General features: G+C 37.6%; 1 protein-coding gene across 1 annotated transcript in view; it reads left to right on the forward strand.

Moving 5' to 3' along the window:
- The window catches only part of LOC121388859 (tyrosine aminotransferase-like), a 51,304-nt gene extending 34,091 nt beyond the window's left edge, over positions 1-17,213 (forward strand). Inside the window, exons 10-12 of the mRNA XM_041520376.1 lie at positions 11,426-11,509; positions 14,037-14,135; positions 16,015-17,213. Of these exons, the coding sequence (XP_041376310.1) occupies positions 11,426-11,509; positions 14,037-14,135; positions 16,015-16,164 (333 nt within the window). The 3' untranslated portion in view covers positions 16,165-17,213. The remainder of the gene's footprint in view (positions 1-11,425; positions 11,510-14,036; positions 14,136-16,014) is intronic.
- Positions 17,214-20,623: the final 3,410 nt, after the last annotated feature.

Genomic DNA, 20,623 nt, shown 5'->3' on the forward strand with positions numbered 1-20,623 from the left:
AACAACACTTCTTTAACGACACACTTGATACAGGTAACACACCACAAGGCTTCTTTAACAACACACTCTCAAGAGTATATACAGGTAACACAGCACAAGACTTCTTTAACGACACACTTGATGCAGGTAACACAGCACAAGACTTCTTTAACGGCACACCTGATACAGGTAACAGGCAACAAGACTTATTTAACGATACACTTGATGCAGGTAACACACCACAAGACTTCTTTAACGACACGCCTTATACAGGTAACACAGCACAAGACTTCTTTAACGACACACTTGATACAGGTAACACAGCACAAGACTTCTTTAACGGCACACCTGATACAGGTAACACAGCACAAGACTTCTTTAATGACACACTTGATGCAGGTAACACACCACAAGACTTCTTTAATGACACACTTGATACAGGTAACACACCACAAGACTTCTTTAACGACACACTTGATACAGGAAACACGCCACAAGACTTCTTTAACGACACACTTGATACAGGTAACACACCACAAGACTTCTTTAACGACACACTTGATACAGGTAACAGGCAACAAGACTTATTTAACAACACACTTGATGCAGGTAACACACCACAATACTTCTTTAACGAGACACTTGATACAGGTAACACGCCACAAGACTTCTTTAACAACACACTTGATACAGGTAACACACCACAAGACTTCTTTAGCGGCACACCTGATACAGGTAACACAGCACAAGACTTCTTTAAGGACACACTTGATACAGGTAACACAGCACAAGACTTCTTTAACAACACACTTGATACAGGTAACACAGCACAAGACTTCTTTAACGACACACTTGATGCAGGTAACACAGCACAAGACTTCTTTAATGACACACTTGATGCAGGTAACACAGCACAAGACTTCTTTAACGGCACACCTGATACAAGTAACACAGCACAAGACTTCTTTAACGACACACTTGATACAGGTAACACACCACAAGACTTCTTTAACGACACACTTGATACAGGTAACACACCACAATACTTCTTTAACGAGACACTTGATACAGGTAACACGTCACAAGACTTCTTTAACGACACACTCGGGTATATACAGGTAACACGCCACAAGACTTCTTTAACGACACACTTGATACAGGTAACACACTACAAGACTTCTTTAACGACACACTTGATACAGGTAACAAGCAACAAGACTTCTTTAACGACACTCGAGTATATATATATAGGTAACACGCCACAAGACTTCTTTAACGACACACTCAAGTATATATACATGTAGGTCATACGCCACAAGACTTCTTTAACGAGACACTTGATACAGGTAACACGTCACAAGACTTCTTTAACGACACACTTGATACAGGTAACAAGCAACAAGACTTCTTTAACGACACTCGAGTATATACAGGTAACACGTCACAAGACTTCTTTAACGACACACTCAAGTATATATAGGTCACATGCCACAAGACTTCTTTAATGATACACTCAAGTATATACAGGTAACACGTCACAAGACTTCTTTAACGACACACTCGAGTATATACAGGTAACACATCACAAGACTTCTTTAACGACACACTCAAGTATATATAGGTAACACGCCACAAGACTTCTTTAATGATACACTCGAGTATATACAGGTAACACACCACAAGACTTCTTTAAAGACACACTTGAGTATATACAGGTAACACGCCGCAAGACTTCTTTAACGACACACTTGATACAGGTAACAAGCAACAAGACTTCTTTAACGACACTCGAGTTTATACAGGTAAAACGCCACAGGACTTCTTTAACGACACACTTGATACAGTTAACAAGAAACAAGACTTCTTTAACAACACACTTGATAGAGGTAACACGCCACAAGACTTCTTTAAAGGAGAGGACAATTAAGGCATTTGGCCTGGTATGCATATTTAACGATATATAATGCACATGATTGCTTAATATCAACACGTATAATCGTATAGTTAATTAATAAAATGGTTAAATGTGACGGCTATTATATATAACGGGCGCAGCCATTTTGTACCATCTCAGTGAGTACGCCCTCTGGCGAGCTGGTGGTTACGTAATGCTTAACGCGTCACATCAGGAATGAGCCTTAGAACTAGAGAAACACAATCTACCTGGTTTTTGCGGGATGATAAATAGTCACACATTGCAATGTTCTGTAATAATACACATCCCAGTAAGCCAGTAATAAGTATACCCAGTACTATATATATTATTATTCAATACAAAATAAAATACCATTGTCAAAGCGGCTACACAACAAGTCGAAACAATTAACAATGTTTTGCCCATGCATTAACCTACGTACTGAAATGATACACGGAGTGCTTTCTTAGTTAATTGGTCTATGCTGTTAGTTGCTTCTACCTGTAATTCCTGATTGGCAGGTGTGTATTTGATTGGTAACCAGACGAGCCAGTTAATTGACGCTGTCTAGACACAAAAATACATACCGGTATTGTGGAATATTATCTGTCGCCCCTAAAATTGTAATGGACATGGTTTATTACTGTATTGATTAAGTAGACTTTTCCATCTAAAACCACAGAACTGACCAATTACGTAGTCCCAAAGAAAAAAAATATCACTTGGGTATCGTGGGTTGTCATTTTTGCTCCAACGTAGCATATCAATAGGCCTAATAGTGTACATTTTTCCTTTGGATTATTAAACAGAGAAAAATACTATAACCCCGTTTTGTTCTGTTAATGCAACTTGAAATATATTTAGTTAAATAGTTTATTATATTATTGCGTCATTTATGCTGTTTTACAAGTCAGGTTGATCAAAGAGAAGCGCCTTGTCGAAAATTACTGCTTTTGTTTACACTGTACATACAGGAGATGGTCAGGAGCTGACGTCACTTCGCCCCAAGCTATCCCACCGGACGTCACAAAAACTAAACAAAATGGCTGCCCCCAGTTAGCAGGAATAATCATGGTTTTTTATTAACTCTAAAATTATGCGTTTTTAATTTGCTAAAGTGTCAGTATGTGTTGGTGGTCCGGGTATGCATCTTTCCAACACAAGGCTCTTGTTTGAGTTGACCCTACCTTTACACTTGATACAGTTAACCAGCAACAAGACTTCTTTAACGACACACTACAGGTAACAAGCAACAAGACTTCTTTAACGACACACTTGATACAGGTAACACGCCACAAGACTTCTTTAACAACACACTCTCAAGAGTATATACAGGTAACACACCACAAGACTTCTTTAACGACACACCTGATACAGGTAACACACCACAAGACTTCTTTAATGACACACTTGATGCAGGTAACACACCACAAGACTTCTTTAACGACACACTTGATGCAGGTAACACACCACAAGACTTCTTTAACGACACACCTGATACAGGTAACACACCACAAGACTTCTTTAATGACACACTTGATGCAGGTAACACACCACAAGACTTCTTTAACGACACACTTTATACAGGTAACGCACCACAATACTTCTTTAATGACACACTTGATGCAGGTAACACACCACAAGACTTCTTTAACGTCACACTTGATACAGGTAACAAGCAAGAAGACTTCTTTAACAACACACTTGATACAGGTAACATGCCACAAGACTTCTTTATTGATACACTTGATACAGGTAACATGCCACAAGACTTCTTTAATGATACACTTGATACAGGTAACATGCCACAAGACTTCTTTAATGATACAGGTAACAAGCAACAAGACTTCTTTAACGACACACTTGATACAGGTAACAAGCAACAAGACTTCTTTAACGACACACTTGATACAGGTAACACACCACAAGACTTCTTTAATGACACACTTGATGCAGGTAACACACCACAAGACTTCTTTAACGACACACTTGATGCAGGTAACACACCACAAGACTTCTTTAACGACACACCTGATACAGGTAACACACCACAAGACTTCTTTAATGACACACTTGATGCAGGTAACACACCACAAGACTTCTTTAACGACACACTTTATACAGGTAACGCACCACAATACTTCTTTAATGACACACTTGATGCAGGTAACACACCACAAGACTTCTTTAACGACACACTTGATACAGGTAACAAGCAAGAAGACTTCTTTAACAACACACTTGATACAGGTAACATGCCACAAGACTTCTTTATTGATACACTTGATACAGGTAACATGCCACAAGACTTCTTTAATGATACACTTGATACAGGTAACATGCCACAAGACTTCTTTAATGATACAGGTAACAAGCAACAAGACTTCTTTAACGACACACTTGATACAGGTAACAAGCAACAAGACTTCTTTAACGTATAATCGTATAGTTAATTAATAAAATGGTTAAATGTGACGGCTATTATATATAACGGGCGCAGCCATTTTGTACCATCTCAGTGAGTACGCCCTCTGGCGAGCTGGTGGTTACGTAATGCTTAACGCGTCACATCAGGAATGAGCCTTAGAACTAGAGAAACACAATCTACCTGGTTTTTGCGGGATGATAAATAGTCACACATTGCAATGTTCTGTAATAATACACATCCCAGTAAGCCAGTAATAAGTATACCCAGTACTATATATATTATTATTATATTAGTTTATTATATTATTGCGTCATTTATGCTGTTTTACAAGTCAGGTTGATCAAAGAGAAGCGCCTTGTCGAAAATTACTGCTTTTGTTTACACTGTACATACAGGAGATGGTCAGGAGCTGACGTCACTTCGCCCCAAGCTATCCCACCGGACGTCACAAAAACTAAACAAAATGGCTGCCCCCAGTTAGCAGGAATAATCATGGTTTTTTATTAACTCTAAAATTATGCGTTTTTAATTTGCTAAAGTGTCAGTATGTGTTGGTGGTCCGGGTATGCATCTTTCCAACACAAGGCTCTTGTTTGAGTTGACCCTACCTTTAACGACACACTTGATACAGTTAACCAGCAACAAGACTTCTTTAACGACACACTTAATACAGGTAACAAGCAACAAGACTTCTTTAACGACACACTTGATACAGGTAACACGCCACAAGACTTCTTTAACAACACACTCTCAAGAGTATATACAGGTAACACACCACAAGACTTCTTTAACGACACACCTGATACAGGTAACACACCACAAGACTTCTTTAATGACACACTTGATGCAGGTAACACACCACAAGACTTCTTTAACGACACACTTGATGCAGGTAACACACCACAAGACTTCTTTAACGACACACCTGATACAGGTAACACACCACAAGACTTCTTTAATGACACACTTGATGCAGGTAACACACCACAAGACTTCTTTAACGACACACTTTATACAGGTAACGCACCACAATACTTCTTTAATGACACACTTGATGCAGGTAACACACCACAAGACTTCTTTAACGTCACACTTGATACAGGTAACAAGCAAGAAGACTTCTTTAACAACACACTTGATACAGGTAACATGCCACAAGACTTCTTTATTGATACACTTGATACAGGTAACATGCCACAAGACTTCTTTAATGATACACTTGATACAGGTAACATGCCACAAGACTTCTTTAATGATACAGGTAACAAGCAACAAGACTTCTTTAACGACACACTTGATACAGGTAACATGCCACAAAATTTCTTTAATGATACAGGTAACATGCCACAAGACTTCTTTAATGACAGACTTGATACAGGTAACACACCGCAAGACTTCTTTAACGACACACTTGATACAGGTAACAGGCAACAAGACTTCTTTAACGACACACTTGATACAGGTAACACGCAGTAAGACTTCTTTTACGACACACTTGATACAGGTAACACACTGCAAGACTTCTTTAACAACACACTTGATACAGGTAACATGCCACAAGACTTCTTTAACGACTCACTCGGGTATATGCAGGTAACACGTCACAAGACTTCTTTAACGACACACTTGATACAGGTAACACACCACAAGACTTCTTTAACGACACTTGATACAGGTAACAAGCAACAAGATTTCTTTAACGACACACTTGATACAGGTAACATGCCACAAAATTTCTTTAATGATACAGGTAACATGCCACAAGACTTCTTTAATGACAGACTTGATACAGGTAACACACCGCAAGACTTCTTTAACGACACACTTGATACAGGTAACACACCACAAGACTTCTTTAACGACACACTTGATACAGGTAACACACCACAATACTTCTTTAACGAGACACTTGATAGAGGTAACACGTCACAAGACTTCTTTAACGACACACTCGGGTATATACAGGTAACACGCCACAAGACTTCTTTAACGACACACTTGATACAGGTAACACACTACAAGACTTCTTTAACGACACACTTGATACAGGTAACAAGCAACAAGACTTCTTTAACGACACTCGAGTATATATATATAGGTAACACGCCACAAGACTTCTTTAACGACACACTCAAGTATATATACATGTAGGTCATACGCCACAAGACTTCTTTAACGAGACACTTGATACAGGTAACACGTCACAAGACTTCTTTAACGACACACTTGATACAGGTAACAAGCAACAAGACTTCTTTAACGACACTCGAGTATATACAGGTAACACGTCACAAGACTTCTTTAACGACACACTCAAGTATATATAGGTCACATGCCACAAGACTTCTTTAATGATACACTCAAGTATATACAGGTAACACGTCACAAGACTTCTTTAACGACACACTCGAGTATATACAGGTAACACATCACAAGACTTCTTTAACGACACACTCAAGTATATATAGGTAACACGCCACAAGACTTCTTTAATGATACACTCGAGTATATACAGGTAACACACCACAAGACTTCTTTAAAGACACACTTGAGTATATACAGGTAACACGCCGCAAGACTTCTTTAACGACACACTTGATACAGGTAACAAGCAACAAGACTTCTTTAACGACACTCGAGTTTATACAGGTAAAACGCCACAGGACTTCTTTAACGACACACTTGATACAGTTAACAAGAAACAAGACTTCTTTAACAACACACTTGATAGAGGTAACACGCCACAAGACTTCTTTAAAGGAGAGGACAATTAAGGCATTTGGCCTGGTATGCATATTTAACGATATATAATGCACATGATTGCTTAATATCAACACGTATAATCGTATAGTTAATTAATAAAATGGTTAAATGTGACGGCTATTATATATAACGGGCGCAGCCATTTTGTACCATCTCAGTGAGTACGCCCTCTGGCGAGCTGGTGGTTACGTAATGCTTAACGCGTCACATCAGGAATGAGCCTTAGAACTAGAGAAACACAATCTACCTGGTTTTTGCGGGATGATAAATAGTCACACATTGCAATGTTCTGTAATAATACACATCCCAGTAAGCCAGTAATAAGTATACCCAGTACTATATATATTATTATTCAATACAAAATAAAATACCATTGTCAAAGCGGCTACACAACAAGTCGAAACAATTAACAATGTTTTGCCCATGCATTAACCTACGTACTGAAATGATACACGGAGTGCTTTCTTAGTTAATTGGTCTATGCTGTTAGTTGCTTCTACCTGTAATTCCTGATTGGCAGGTGTGTATTTGATTGGTAACCAGACGAGCCAGTTAATTGACGCTGTCTAGACACAAAAATACATACCGGTATTGTGGAATATTATCTGTCGCCCCTAAAATTGTAATGGACATGGTTTATTACTGTATTGATTAAGTAGACTTTTCCATCTAAAACCACAGAACTGACCAATTACGTAGTCCCAAAGAAAAAAAATATCACTTGGGTATCGTGGGTTGTCATTTTTGCTCCAACGTAGCATATCAATAGGCCTAATAGTGTACATTTTTCCTTTGGATTATTAAACAGAGAAAAATACTATAACCCCGTTTTGTTCTGTTAATGCAACTTGAAATATATTTAGTTAAATAGTTTATTATATTATTGCGTCATTTATGCTGTTTTACAAGTCAGGTTGATCAAAGAGAAGCGCCTTGTCGAAAATTACTGCTTTTGTTTACACTGTACATACAGGAGATGGTCAGGAGCTGACGTCACTTCGCCCCAAGCTATCCCACCGGACGTCACAAAAACTAAACAAAATGGCTGCCCCCAGTTAGCAGGAATAATCATGGTTTTTTATTAACTCTAAAATTATGCGTTTTTAATTTGCTAAAGTGTCAGTATGTGTTGGTGGTCCGGGTATGCATCTTTCCAACACAAGGCTCTTGTTTGAGTTGACCCTACCTTTAACGACACACTTGATACAGTTAACCAGCAACAAGACTTCTTTAACGACACACTTAATACAGGTAACAAGCAACAAGACTTCTTTAACGACACACTTGATACAGGTAACACGCCACAAGACTTCTTTAACAACACACTCTCAAGAGTATATACAGGTAACACACCACAAGACTTCTTTAACGACACACCTGATACAGGTAACACACCACAAGACTTCTTTAATGACACACTTGATGCAGGTAACACACCACAAGACTTCTTTAACGACACACTTGATGCAGGTAACACACCACAAGACTTCTTTAACGACACACCTGATACAGGTAACACACCACAAGACTTCTTTAATGACACACTTGATGCAGGTAACACACCACAAGACTTCTTTAACGACACACTTTATACAGGTAACGCACCACAATACTTCTTTAATGACACACTTGATGCAGGTAACACACCACAAGACTTCTTTAACGACACACTTGATACAGGTAACAAGCAAGAAGACTTCTTTAACAACACACTTGATACAGGTAACATGCCACAAGACTTCTTTATTGATACACTTGATACAGGTAACATGCCACAAGACTTCTTTAATGATACACTTGATACAGGTAACATGCCACAAGACTTCTTTAATGATACAGGTAACAAGCAACAAGACTTCTTTAACGACACACTTGATACAGGTAACAAGCAACAAGACTTCTTTAACGACACACTTGATACAGGTAACACACCACAAGACTTCTTTAACGACACACTTGATGCAGGTAACACACCACAAGACTTCTTTAACGACACACCTGATACAGGTAACACACCACAAGACTTCTTTAATGACACACTTGATGCAGGTAACACACCACAAGACTTCTTTAACGACACACTTTATACAGGTAACGCACCACAATACTTCTTTAATGACACACTTGATGCAGGTAACACACCACAAGACTTCTTTAACGACACACTTGATACAGGTAACAAGCAAGAAGACTTCTTTAACAACACACTTGATACAGGTAACATGCCACAAGACTTCTTTATTGATACACTTGATACAGGTAACATGCCACAAGACTTCTTTAATGATACACTTGATACAGGTAACATGCCACAAGACTTCTTTAATGATACAGGTAACAAGCAACAAGACTTCTTTAACGACACACTTGATACAGGTAACAAGCAACAAGACTTCTTTAACGACACACTTGATACAGGTAACATGCCACAAAATTTCTTTAATGATACAGGTAACATGCCACAAGACTTCTTTAATGACAGACTTGATACAGGTAACACACCGCAAGACTTCTTTAACGACACACTTGATACAGGTAACAGGCAACAAGACTTCTTTAACGACACACTTGATACAGGTAACACGCAGTAAGACTTCTTTTACGACACACTTGATACAGGTAACACACTGCAAGACTTCTTTAACAACACACTTGATACAGGTAACATGCCACAAGACTTCTTTAACGACTCACTCGGGTATATGCAGGTAACACGTCACAAGACTTCTTTAACGACACACTTGATACAGGTAACACACCACAAGACTTCTTTAACGACACTTGATACAGGTAACAAGCAACAAGATTTCTTTAACGACACACTTGATACAGGTAACATGCCACAAAATTTCTTTAATGATACAGGTAACATGCCACAAGACTTCTTTAATGACAGACTTGATACAGGTAACACACCGCAAGACTTCTTTAACGACACACTTGATACAGGTAACAGGCAACAAGACTTCTTTAACGACACACTTGATACAGGTAACACGCAGTAAGACTTCTTTTACGACACACTTGATACAGGTAACACACTGCAAGACTTCTTTAACAACACACTTGATACAGGTAACATGCCACAAGACTTCTTTAACGACTCACTCGGGTATATGCAGGTAACACGTCACGAGACTTCTTTAACGACACACTTGATACAGGTAACACACCACAAGACTTCTTTAACGACACACTTGATACAGGTAACAAGCAACAAGACTTCTTTAACGATACACTTGATACAGGTAATACGTCACAAGACTTCTTTAATGACACACTCCGGTATATACAGGTAACACGCCACAAGACTTCTTTAACAACACACTTGATACAGGTAACACGCAGTAAGACTTCTTTAACGACACACTTGATACAGGTAACACACTGCAAGACTTCTTTAACAACACACTTGATACAGGTAACATGCCACAAGACTTCTTTAACGACTCACTCGGGTATATACAGGTAACATGCCACAAGACTTCTTTAATGACACACTTGATACAGGTAACATACCACAAGACTTCTTTAATGACACACTTGATACAGGTAACACGCCACAAGACTCTTTAATGACACACTCGAATATATACAGGTAGCACGCCACAAGACTTCTTTAACGACACACTCGAGAATATACAAGAAACGCCACAAGATTTCTTCAATGACACACTCGAGTATATACAGGTAAACCAAAGGATTAACAATATATGAAGACGTCCTATAATGTCCCATGCATGTAATCATTGGTCTAATTGCGACAAAGTTGTTGGCTTGTTTATATGTGTATTGAGGACCAGTTGTGTTAAAGTGACAGACTCTAGTGTTAGCCTGTGACAATGAACACCAGGTTTGGTTAATCTACATACCTGTAACACATTGTATAAACTTACAATAAAGTAAAACGAGAGTCTGTGACCTTGAAACAGGGAAATACTCTTTAAAAATAGACTCCATATAACCCATACTTCTCAGGAGTACATGCATTTTTAGGATCATGGAAAATGCTTTTGACAGTATTACACACACCAGAATGATTTTCTGATAAATGGATCTAATAGTAAAAAATTATGCGGTAGTGTTTAAAAATAGGGTTTTTCTCTTTAATACTAAACAAAGCTTGTCTTATCTAAACCAGAGCTTTATTTCATTTTAATTTGACTTTTGTACTTATGTCCAGTTGAAGTTCAAACACACTGCATGTTCCTATGTTAATCGCCAAGAAACTTAAGTTTAAAGTGATACGCTGTTTTACAGGCTTCCCTTTTCCTTCTGCCGTAGGATTTTCATGTGATCACCATGCAATCTTGTGATGTGATGTGTTTGTTTCATTGTAGAAAAATGCTGCCGTGTTTTATGAGAGTTTATCCCGAGTTCAGGGTCTGTTTCCTGTGATGCCACAAGGGGCCATGTACATGATGGTAAGTTGGCGAATATGAAACCAGCGCTACAAACTAGCTAGGGCCCCGTTTCACGAAGCTATCTTAGCACTGCTATCGCCGTAAATACCTACTATCGCGACCTTATTTTTCGTCTACAATCGACAGCCCATTCCACAATGCGGCATAGCTTACTATCGTCGTAAATTACTGTGAAAATTTACAATAGGTACAAGGCAGTTGTAAGCCACTAACGTAGATGTCAAATGGCGTTAGATGATGATTTAATCATTTTCTAAGAAGGATACTAACTTATTGTGTAAAAATAGATCTAATACATACCAAATACCTTTTATGAAACTCGGCGTTCCATGAAAAACATTCTAGGCCATACGACATTCATATGAAAATAGGGAGATAACTCTATGTCTTATGCATTCGGCAATTTTCGCTTAGCACATAAACTGACAGTTATTTCATGGATGTCCGATACCAAAGAATACATCCAAGATGTTTTGAAAAGTCGGTAACCAATTTATTATTTAATTAATTCGCACTTCTTTGCAAAGAACATATTAATCATTAAAGGGGTATTTACGACTACCGTAAGGTTGCTTTGTGGAACGGCCATAAAATTTACGGTGCCAGTTGTAAAACTCACCTTAAGTCACAACAATTAACCTTATAGCTACAATTCTTTCGTGGAATGGGGCCCAGGGACATGCAGGGTCTCTGACAACTGAAAATTGTCTTAAACTCTTAATGCGATACGCTAAAACAAATTCAGGTAACCCGTCATTACCATGTACAAGGTTTCTGTCGGAGGGTAAAATTATGTGCACTAAAATCTTGGCAGTTAATGATATATTTTTATAATTGTTAGATATAATAACAGTAAGACAATGGCTGTTTAAAATTTGTCAAAGTATGCGAAACACGAAAATATTTGAAACTCATACATATCTCCACATCGGGCATACATACTTAACCCATTCATTTATCTTAAAGAAAGATCCTCCACCTCAGTGTGACCACTGACGGTACGCCACATTCTGGTGGAGTGTAAGCATCTTCATGAAACTTGAAAAGATATTTTTGGCCAAAGTAATGTGATGGAATCCTTTCGATTCCATTCAGAACTTATTTTACAATTTTTACGTGATACTGAATTTTATTCTAAATTTTAATTATATTTATCTGTGATATTTTTTTTTTTTTTTTATACAGTTCTTTACACTGTGTTTCTGTTTAACTGTTGAATTTTTATATTGATGTTGATCATCACTTACTGTTTGCATTTACCATAGTTTGACACACAATAGCCGATGTATTTTTCGTGCTGGGGTGTCGTTAAACATTCATTCATTCATTCATTACTCATACATACCTAGTAGAGGAACTTATGGTTCGTTTTGTATTTTTTGACGTACCCACAAATGCTTTTCTGGCAGAAAACCTAATGTAAGTGATGTCCTAAATTTAATGTGTGAATGAAATATGCATCATGAAGAACAAACTTTGCGTGATTGACGCACAAATGAATCTATATCGTTCTCGTAATGTTAGAGTCCTGGAACCCAGTAAACTAAAGGCCGTGGTTTGTGCTATCCTGTCTATGGGATGGTGCATATAAAAGATCCCTTGCTGCTAACTGAAAAAGAGTAGGCCATGCTGTGGCGACAGCGGGTTTCCTCCCTCGATATCTCTGTGATCTTTAACCGTATGTCCGACGCCATATAGCCGTAAATAAAATGTGTTGAGCTGCATCATTAAATAAACCATTTCCTTCCATACTGTAAACTGAACAAACAATTCATAAACATTTTCTTCTGTTTTGGCTGAGGAATGTTTTATCTAGCTTGACTAGCTGTTTCTTGAAAAAATACACAAAGCTGCAGTCATTGTGTCTTTCATTAATAAATAATAATCAGTCCATGTAGGTGGACCCATTGGGCTATTTCTCATTCTATCCAGTGCACTATGACTGGTATCTTGTATATCAAAGGCCATGGTATGTGCTATTCTGTCTGTGGGATGGTGCTACTAATGGAAAAAATTAAAAAGGTTTCTTAAGCCTATAGGTCAAAATTTCCAAATGGTTCATATCCAATAGCCAATGATTCATAAATCAATGTGCTCTAGTGATGTCGTTAAACAAACCAAACTTTAAAAAATAAATAAATGTAATTGTCAATTTCATATATAAGTTCTAGGCTTAAAAATAAATTTCACCATTTTGGAGTACACAGATTTTGTCCATTTTAAGGTCTGGGGTTTTATTTATTACAGTAATTCTAATATAAACAAATATAAAATTAATATTTCTCCCTCCTCTGGCCTTACACATTAGATTAATGCCAACAATACATAGTTTGTACAAATACAAATACATTTACCATATTCTGCATGTTATGTAAGTGAGATTATGATGGGAGATAACTCAAACATTTAAATACAAACCCATGTGCTTAAAAATTCAAATAAGACTTGTACCTAAGGAAACACGATGAGCTTAAATGCAAGAATTGGTGACAGCTGATGAGTTTGTGAATGTAATTTTTCCTTTAAGGTTGGGTATGAGAAAGAAAGGTTTCCTGACATCAAAGATGATGTTGACTTCACAGAGAAACTGGTGAAGGAACAGAGTGTCTTCTGTCTTCCATCCAAGGTACGTAACTCCGTGTCTTCTGTCTTCCATCCAAGGTACATAACTCTGTGTCTTCTGTCTTCCATCCAAGGTACGTAACTCTGTGTATTCTGGTTCTTCCATCCAAGGTACGTAACTCTGTGTCTTCTGTCTTCCATCTAAGGTACGTATGTCTGTGTCTTCTGTCTTCTATCCAAGGTACGTAACTCTGTGTCTTCTGTAGTTTTTTTATCCAAAGTATGTAATTATGCTTTCTGTCTCCCATCCAAGGTAAGTAACTCTTTATCTTCTGTCTTCCATCCAAGGTACGTATGTCTGTGTTTTCTGTCTTCCATCCAAGGTACGTAACTGTGTCTTCTGTCTTCCATCCAAGGTGAGTAACTCTGTGTCTTCTGTCTTCCATCCAAGGTACGTAACTCTGTGTCTTCTGTCTTCCATCCAAAGTAGGTAACTCTGTGTCTTCTGTCTTCCATCCAAGGTACGTAACTCTGTGTCTTCTGTCTTCCATCCAAGGTACGTAACTGTGTTTTCTGTCTTCCATCCAAGGTACGTAACTGTGTCTTCTGTCTTCCATCCAAGGTGAGTAACTCTGTGTCTTCTGTCTTCCATCCAAGGTACGTAACTCTGTGTCTTCTGTCTTCCATCCAAAGTAGGTAACTCTGTGTCTTCTGTCTTCCATCCAAGGTACGTAACTCTGTGTCTTCTGTCTTCCATCCAAGGTACGTAACTCTGTGTCTTCTGTCTTCCATCCAAGGTGTGTAACTCTGTGTCTTCTGTCTTCCATCCAAGGTATGTAACTCTGTGTCTTCTGTCTTCCATCCAAGGTACGTATGTCTGTGTCTTCTGTCTTCCATCCAAGGTACGTATGTCTGTGTCTTCTGTCTTCCATCCAAGGTACGTAACTGTGTCTTCTGTCTTCCATCCAAGGTGAGTAACTCTGTGTCTTCTGTCTTCCATCCAAAGTAGGTAACTCTGTGTCTTCTGTCTTCCATCCAAGGTAGGTAACTCTGTGTCTTCTGTCTTCTATCTAATATACGTAACTCTGTGTCTTCTCTCTTCCATCCAAGGTAGGTAACTCTGTGTCTTCTGTCTTCCATCCAATGTATGTAACGCTGTGTCTTCTGTCTTCTATCCAATGTACGTAACTCTGTGTCTTCTGTCTTTTTTTTTATCCATGGTATGTAATTATGCTTTCTGTCTCCCATCCAAGGTGTGTAACTCTGTGTCTTCTGTCTTCCATCCAAAGTACGTAACTCTGTGTCTTCTGTCTCCCATCCAAGGTGTGTAACTCTTGTGTCTTCTGTCTTCCATCCAAGATGTGTAACTCTGTGTCTTCCGTCTTCCATCCAAGGTACGTAACTCTGTGTCTTCTGTCTTCCATCCAAGGTACGTAACTCTGTGTCTTCTGTCTTCCATCCAAGGTACGTATGTCTGTGTCTTCTGTCTTCTATCCAAGATACGTAACTCTGTGTCTTCTGTCTTCCATCCAAGGTGAGTAACTCTGTGTCTTCTGTCTTCTATCCAATGTACATATCTCTGTGTCTTCTGTCTTTTTTTTATCCAAGGTATGTAATTATGCTTTCTGTCTCCCATCCAAGGTAAGTAACTCTATCTTCTGTCTTCCATCCAAGGTATGTAACTCTATGTCCAAGGTATGTATCTCTGTGTCTTCTGTCTTCCATCCAAGGTACGTAACTCTGTGTCTTCTGTCTTCCATCCAAGGTACGTAACTCTATGTCTTCTGTCTTCCATCCAAGGTACGTATGTCTGTGTCTTCTGTCTTCCATCCAAGGTACGTAACTCTGTGTCTTCTATCTTCCATCCAAGGTACGTAACTCTGTGCAAACAGTGGTGTTGTTAAACAAAAACAAACTTAAAGGTTTTGTTTTATTTCTTTCAGTGTTTCCAGTATGCTAACTTCTTCCGTATTGTCCTCACAGTTCCAAGTGACAAAGTCGTGGAGGCATGTGAGCGCATCAAGGAATTCTGCTCGTCACATTATGTTGCCATGGAGATGGCCAATGGGGTGCACGGTGACAGCTGTCACTGACTTGAAAGAACACTGTAACAGATAGAATGGAAACCGGTGTGGCCGTTGGTTTACAACACAGACCTTTAAATTGCATTTTTACTTTCACTTTACAGTATTTGTTGAAGATTTTTGTTTTGTTTTACTTTGTTTTTTGCCAATCATAGTGCTCAGATATTTTTACAGTCTTAGTTTTAATTATGTTACAGTATTTATTTTACCACATGAAGTGCCTTTAGTGAAATATTTCTTCTCTCTTGTTTTTTGTACAGCTACTGTGGTGTTAGGAGAAAGGTTTTGTTGTTTTTATAACTCTTTTAAAAACAAGAAGTGTGATGGCTGGTGCAGATGAGATAAAAAAAAAGTATTATTATAGTGTTTGACAGATGGGTCATTATGGCTTTGTTTTTTTAATTAAAGTTTGTTTTGAACAAAGATGCCAAAAGAAAATGAAAACAACACAACCCCCCACCCCACATACTAACTCACACACACACATGCACACCACACACATACAACACACACACACACACACACACATAAAAACACCCAGAACCCCCCTCCTGATATCAAGACACTAAAAAATAACAACAAAAAAAACATACCTAAAAATGCCATAAAGGAAGCAACAAAAATATGGTTAGTTTTGTTAATTTCTTCATGTGCTTGTCAGTGATCGGTCAGTTAATAATTGTTTTTTAAGTTTCTTTGATCGTGTTATTGTTGAAATACAATACAGTATTATAGTACTTGCATCTGGTTGGGGATGTTTTGAGAAGTATTAATCAGGGAATCCTACATAACAGACAATCAAAACCAGGAAGAAAACCAGGAATGTCTTCTTGGTAGCTTTAATTGCAATGTTTTGATCTTTTTTTTTTCTTCTTTTTTTTAAATATAGTGAAACCTGTTTAAACTGGGTCACACCAAAGACCTGATAATTTATCCAGTTTAGACAGGTTCCAGTATATACATTGTGTGTATATATGTGCTTAGTGGTGATGGTGACCAGATTTTTTTTATCAGTTTATGAAAAATTGAACAAATAAAATGTATATTTAATAATTCTATATAGGCCTACTTGAGTTAAAAGTCACAGACTAGTGTCAGCCCATTAAAATGGACACTATGTGAAAGAAGAGTCCATTACGCTGAAATGGGGAAATACCCTTAAAACATAAACTTGAGCTTATCTCCATTACTGTTACTTCTCAGAGGTATGTGCATTTACAAAAATATGAAACATGCATTTTATGGTATTATAGAAACACCAGGATGATCAGAAACACTTTGCATGTACGGAAATGGATAATCTAAACACAGAAATGGATAATCTCAACACAGAAATGGATAATCTAAACAGTAATATGTAAATAATGTCTGATTTTAATTATCAGAAACCTCTCTATAATAGTGAACAATATACTGTAGTGTACACAAACTAGGGTTTCTCACATTAATAGTTATAGCTCACTGTTAGTTGTAGTTAAATCAGGAGATAACCATGTGGAGTTTTTAGATTTGTGGGTGTTATTGTCTATTTGATCCCGCAAATGTCATTTTTGACTTCAGACTTTTTGTACACAATGCCTCAAAATATTGAGATGTAATTTTGTTTATAGCTTTATTGTGTAGAGTGACAGATCAAATTGGACTTTATCAAGGTTTAACCGTTAATGACAGAGTTATGGTCCTGGAACTGTGAACAAATTTTGGGCTTAATAGGGAACATGCATTGCTCTCAGAATTTTGACTTTTTTTTTCGTGTTTTTTTTATATGATGAATATGGCACCCCCAATCTGAATTTTAGAATTCTGAACTTTTAATTTTTACTTGAGGACAAAAAAAATCCCAAATATATAGAAATTAATTTTGTAAGAAAAACTGCAATGGAGTTTTATTTCCAAGACAAAAACACTGTTGTTTACAAAATTGTAGTACTCACTGATGTGTTACTTATAAGATAAAATAATAATTAGCCATGTTATACTTTGATGAAACTGGAGGATGTTATATGTTGCAGGGGTTCTTTTCTCTAATTAAAATGTGACTTGATATCCATGGCTTTGACTGGGAATTTTAGCATCATTTTACAAAACAAATGAGAATTTTCAGTTTCATTTCAAAAACATTAAGTAAAGTTGTAATATTAAAAGAGTAATACTATTGCAGGAATACTGGTACATGTATTTAGTCAAACTAATATATATATATATATATATATATATATATAGTCAAACCTGTATATAACCGTCACCCAAGGGACCTGACAAAAGTGGCCGTTATAGACAGGTGACTCTTATATACAGGTTCAAAATTAGAACCCATATATTAAAACATATTACAACTGTCATAAAGAAAGAAGACATACATAGAAGACATACATGTGTTATAAATAAGATTTTTTTATTGCATGAGACTGTCCATGTCAGAAGATATTTTGTTTAATTGAAGGTTATTACTCATTTGTTTGTTTCATGTCACCGCTGATCCTTCAGTGGAGTATGACCGTTGATTACAGCTGGATAAGATCATGAGTCATTAAATAATCCTAACACGGGATATCTTTAATTACTGTCGCCTTAAGAAATTCATGTTTATTTTCCATTCCATTCCAATATTTATTTACATGCTCATATACCACTAAGGTTTCAAGCATGTCTGTCACGGGCCCATCCTCTGGATAGCCAGCAGGAGTGGTCCGGGACAGAAATATAGGGGCAATTTTGAAATTTAAGCCAAAATTATTAGGGGGCATTACAAAATTTATTTGTGCTTTCCAAATATAAAATACCTATTTCTTAAAGAATTTTTTTTTTTGCACAATTTTTACCGGGTGATCTAAACTTAAAATGTCTCTAGGTCTATATATACTCGTTTAACCCTAGGGGAATTGGGGGTGAGGTTCTTATACTGGGCGAATCCGCCTCACAGGAAGTTTCGTCATTTAGGGTAGGTGCCACGTCGGTATTGGGAATCTAAGTGTGGCAGACAGGAGGGGGCCGAGGCCCAGGGGAGGGGGGGCCGGAGCCCCCCGGACAAACCTAGCTCCCCTACTGCCAAACCGCCTACGCCTACGCCTACCTACTTTCTTCCGGTGGTCTCCCACCGCGATGCCCTCCACCAGCGCGGCCCTCATAGGTTTATTTATTTATTTCCTAATTTCTTTAATTTAATTATTTTAATAAATCCACTGGGAGAAATCAGATCTGCAATCATTGAAGAGTAAGTTTTGTGTCTGGCCCGTCGGGGTAGCGGAAACGCATCTCTGGTGATCACTTGGTTCCGGGCGGCTCTCAGCAGTCCAAGAGAATCTGAAAGTTATGTCATTCACAGACGCCATCACCCTTTAATCTATAAAAACCGAAGAGAGGTCCAGGGCAATCATACCAAGGACCTCTAGCCGGCATGGGTACAATTAAGTCCCATTTAATTAGAGAAGGAAGAAATTTCTTTCTCCCTCTCTTAATTTATTAAACCAATGATTAAAAATATATACTAAAATAAAATATCATAATAATAAAATACAGAGCACGCTTGTAAACATTTATACAAATATAATTAAAAAAAAGAAAATACCAAATGGATTAAGAATTCACATATAAATATAACGTAGCCGGTGAGTAATCAAGAAATGTCCAACTTATTTTCCAATCATGTCTGGCGAGAAACAATCAGACACTTAACATAATGCCTCATTTTTTTTGTTTCTCGAGACTCATAGAGTGACCATACATACATGTACAGATGACATTATGTACAGCCAATGGGAAGTCGTCTACTGTTCAGTGACCGTTATAGCAGGTTCAACCTGTGATTTTTGGTGAAAAATAGTGACCGCTGGCCGTTATGGACAGGTGACCGTTATGTACAGGTCAAATAAGGAAGGAAATGCATTATGGGGATTTATAGTGGCTGTTATAGGCAGGTGACCATTATGTTAGACCAGGTTCGACTGTATATATATATATATATATATATATATATATATATATATATATGCATACATACATGTATACATGTATATATTGCATTAGAAATGTTATGGGTTAGGTGTGTTTGTCAATTTCAAAGTATATCTTTATATAATAATAATGAAAAAGAAAATTATTTAAACTGAGATTGGGAATGTTTTATCTCAAAATTGGGGATACAAAATAACATAGCCTTTGAAGAATGATGGTGAATGGTGCAGATTATCGAAGTCTAGGAACATACACATGTACATTTGTAGGTGATAAAACCCAGTGTCGAGTCATTGTGTGTTGTTGATCGCTATTGTTTTGTGTTTAAGATAGTGGGAGTTTCTGTTGTACCTCACTTGGTACAGTGCTGGACTCTTACACAAAGAGTCCATGGTTCAAATCCCCTCAGTGGAGGTTGCTTTATCTGTTATACCAAAACTATTGTGATTGAATGGACAAGAACAGGGAGAATAGTTAGAGCATTTTAAAAATACTTGTTGTATATAATAGGATT

This window comes from Gigantopelta aegis, chromosome 14 (assembly GCF_016097555.1).
Source record: "Gigantopelta aegis isolate Gae_Host chromosome 14, Gae_host_genome, whole genome shotgun sequence".
Classification (NCBI taxonomy): Eukaryota; Metazoa; Mollusca; class Gastropoda; order Neomphalida; family Peltospiridae; genus Gigantopelta; species Gigantopelta aegis.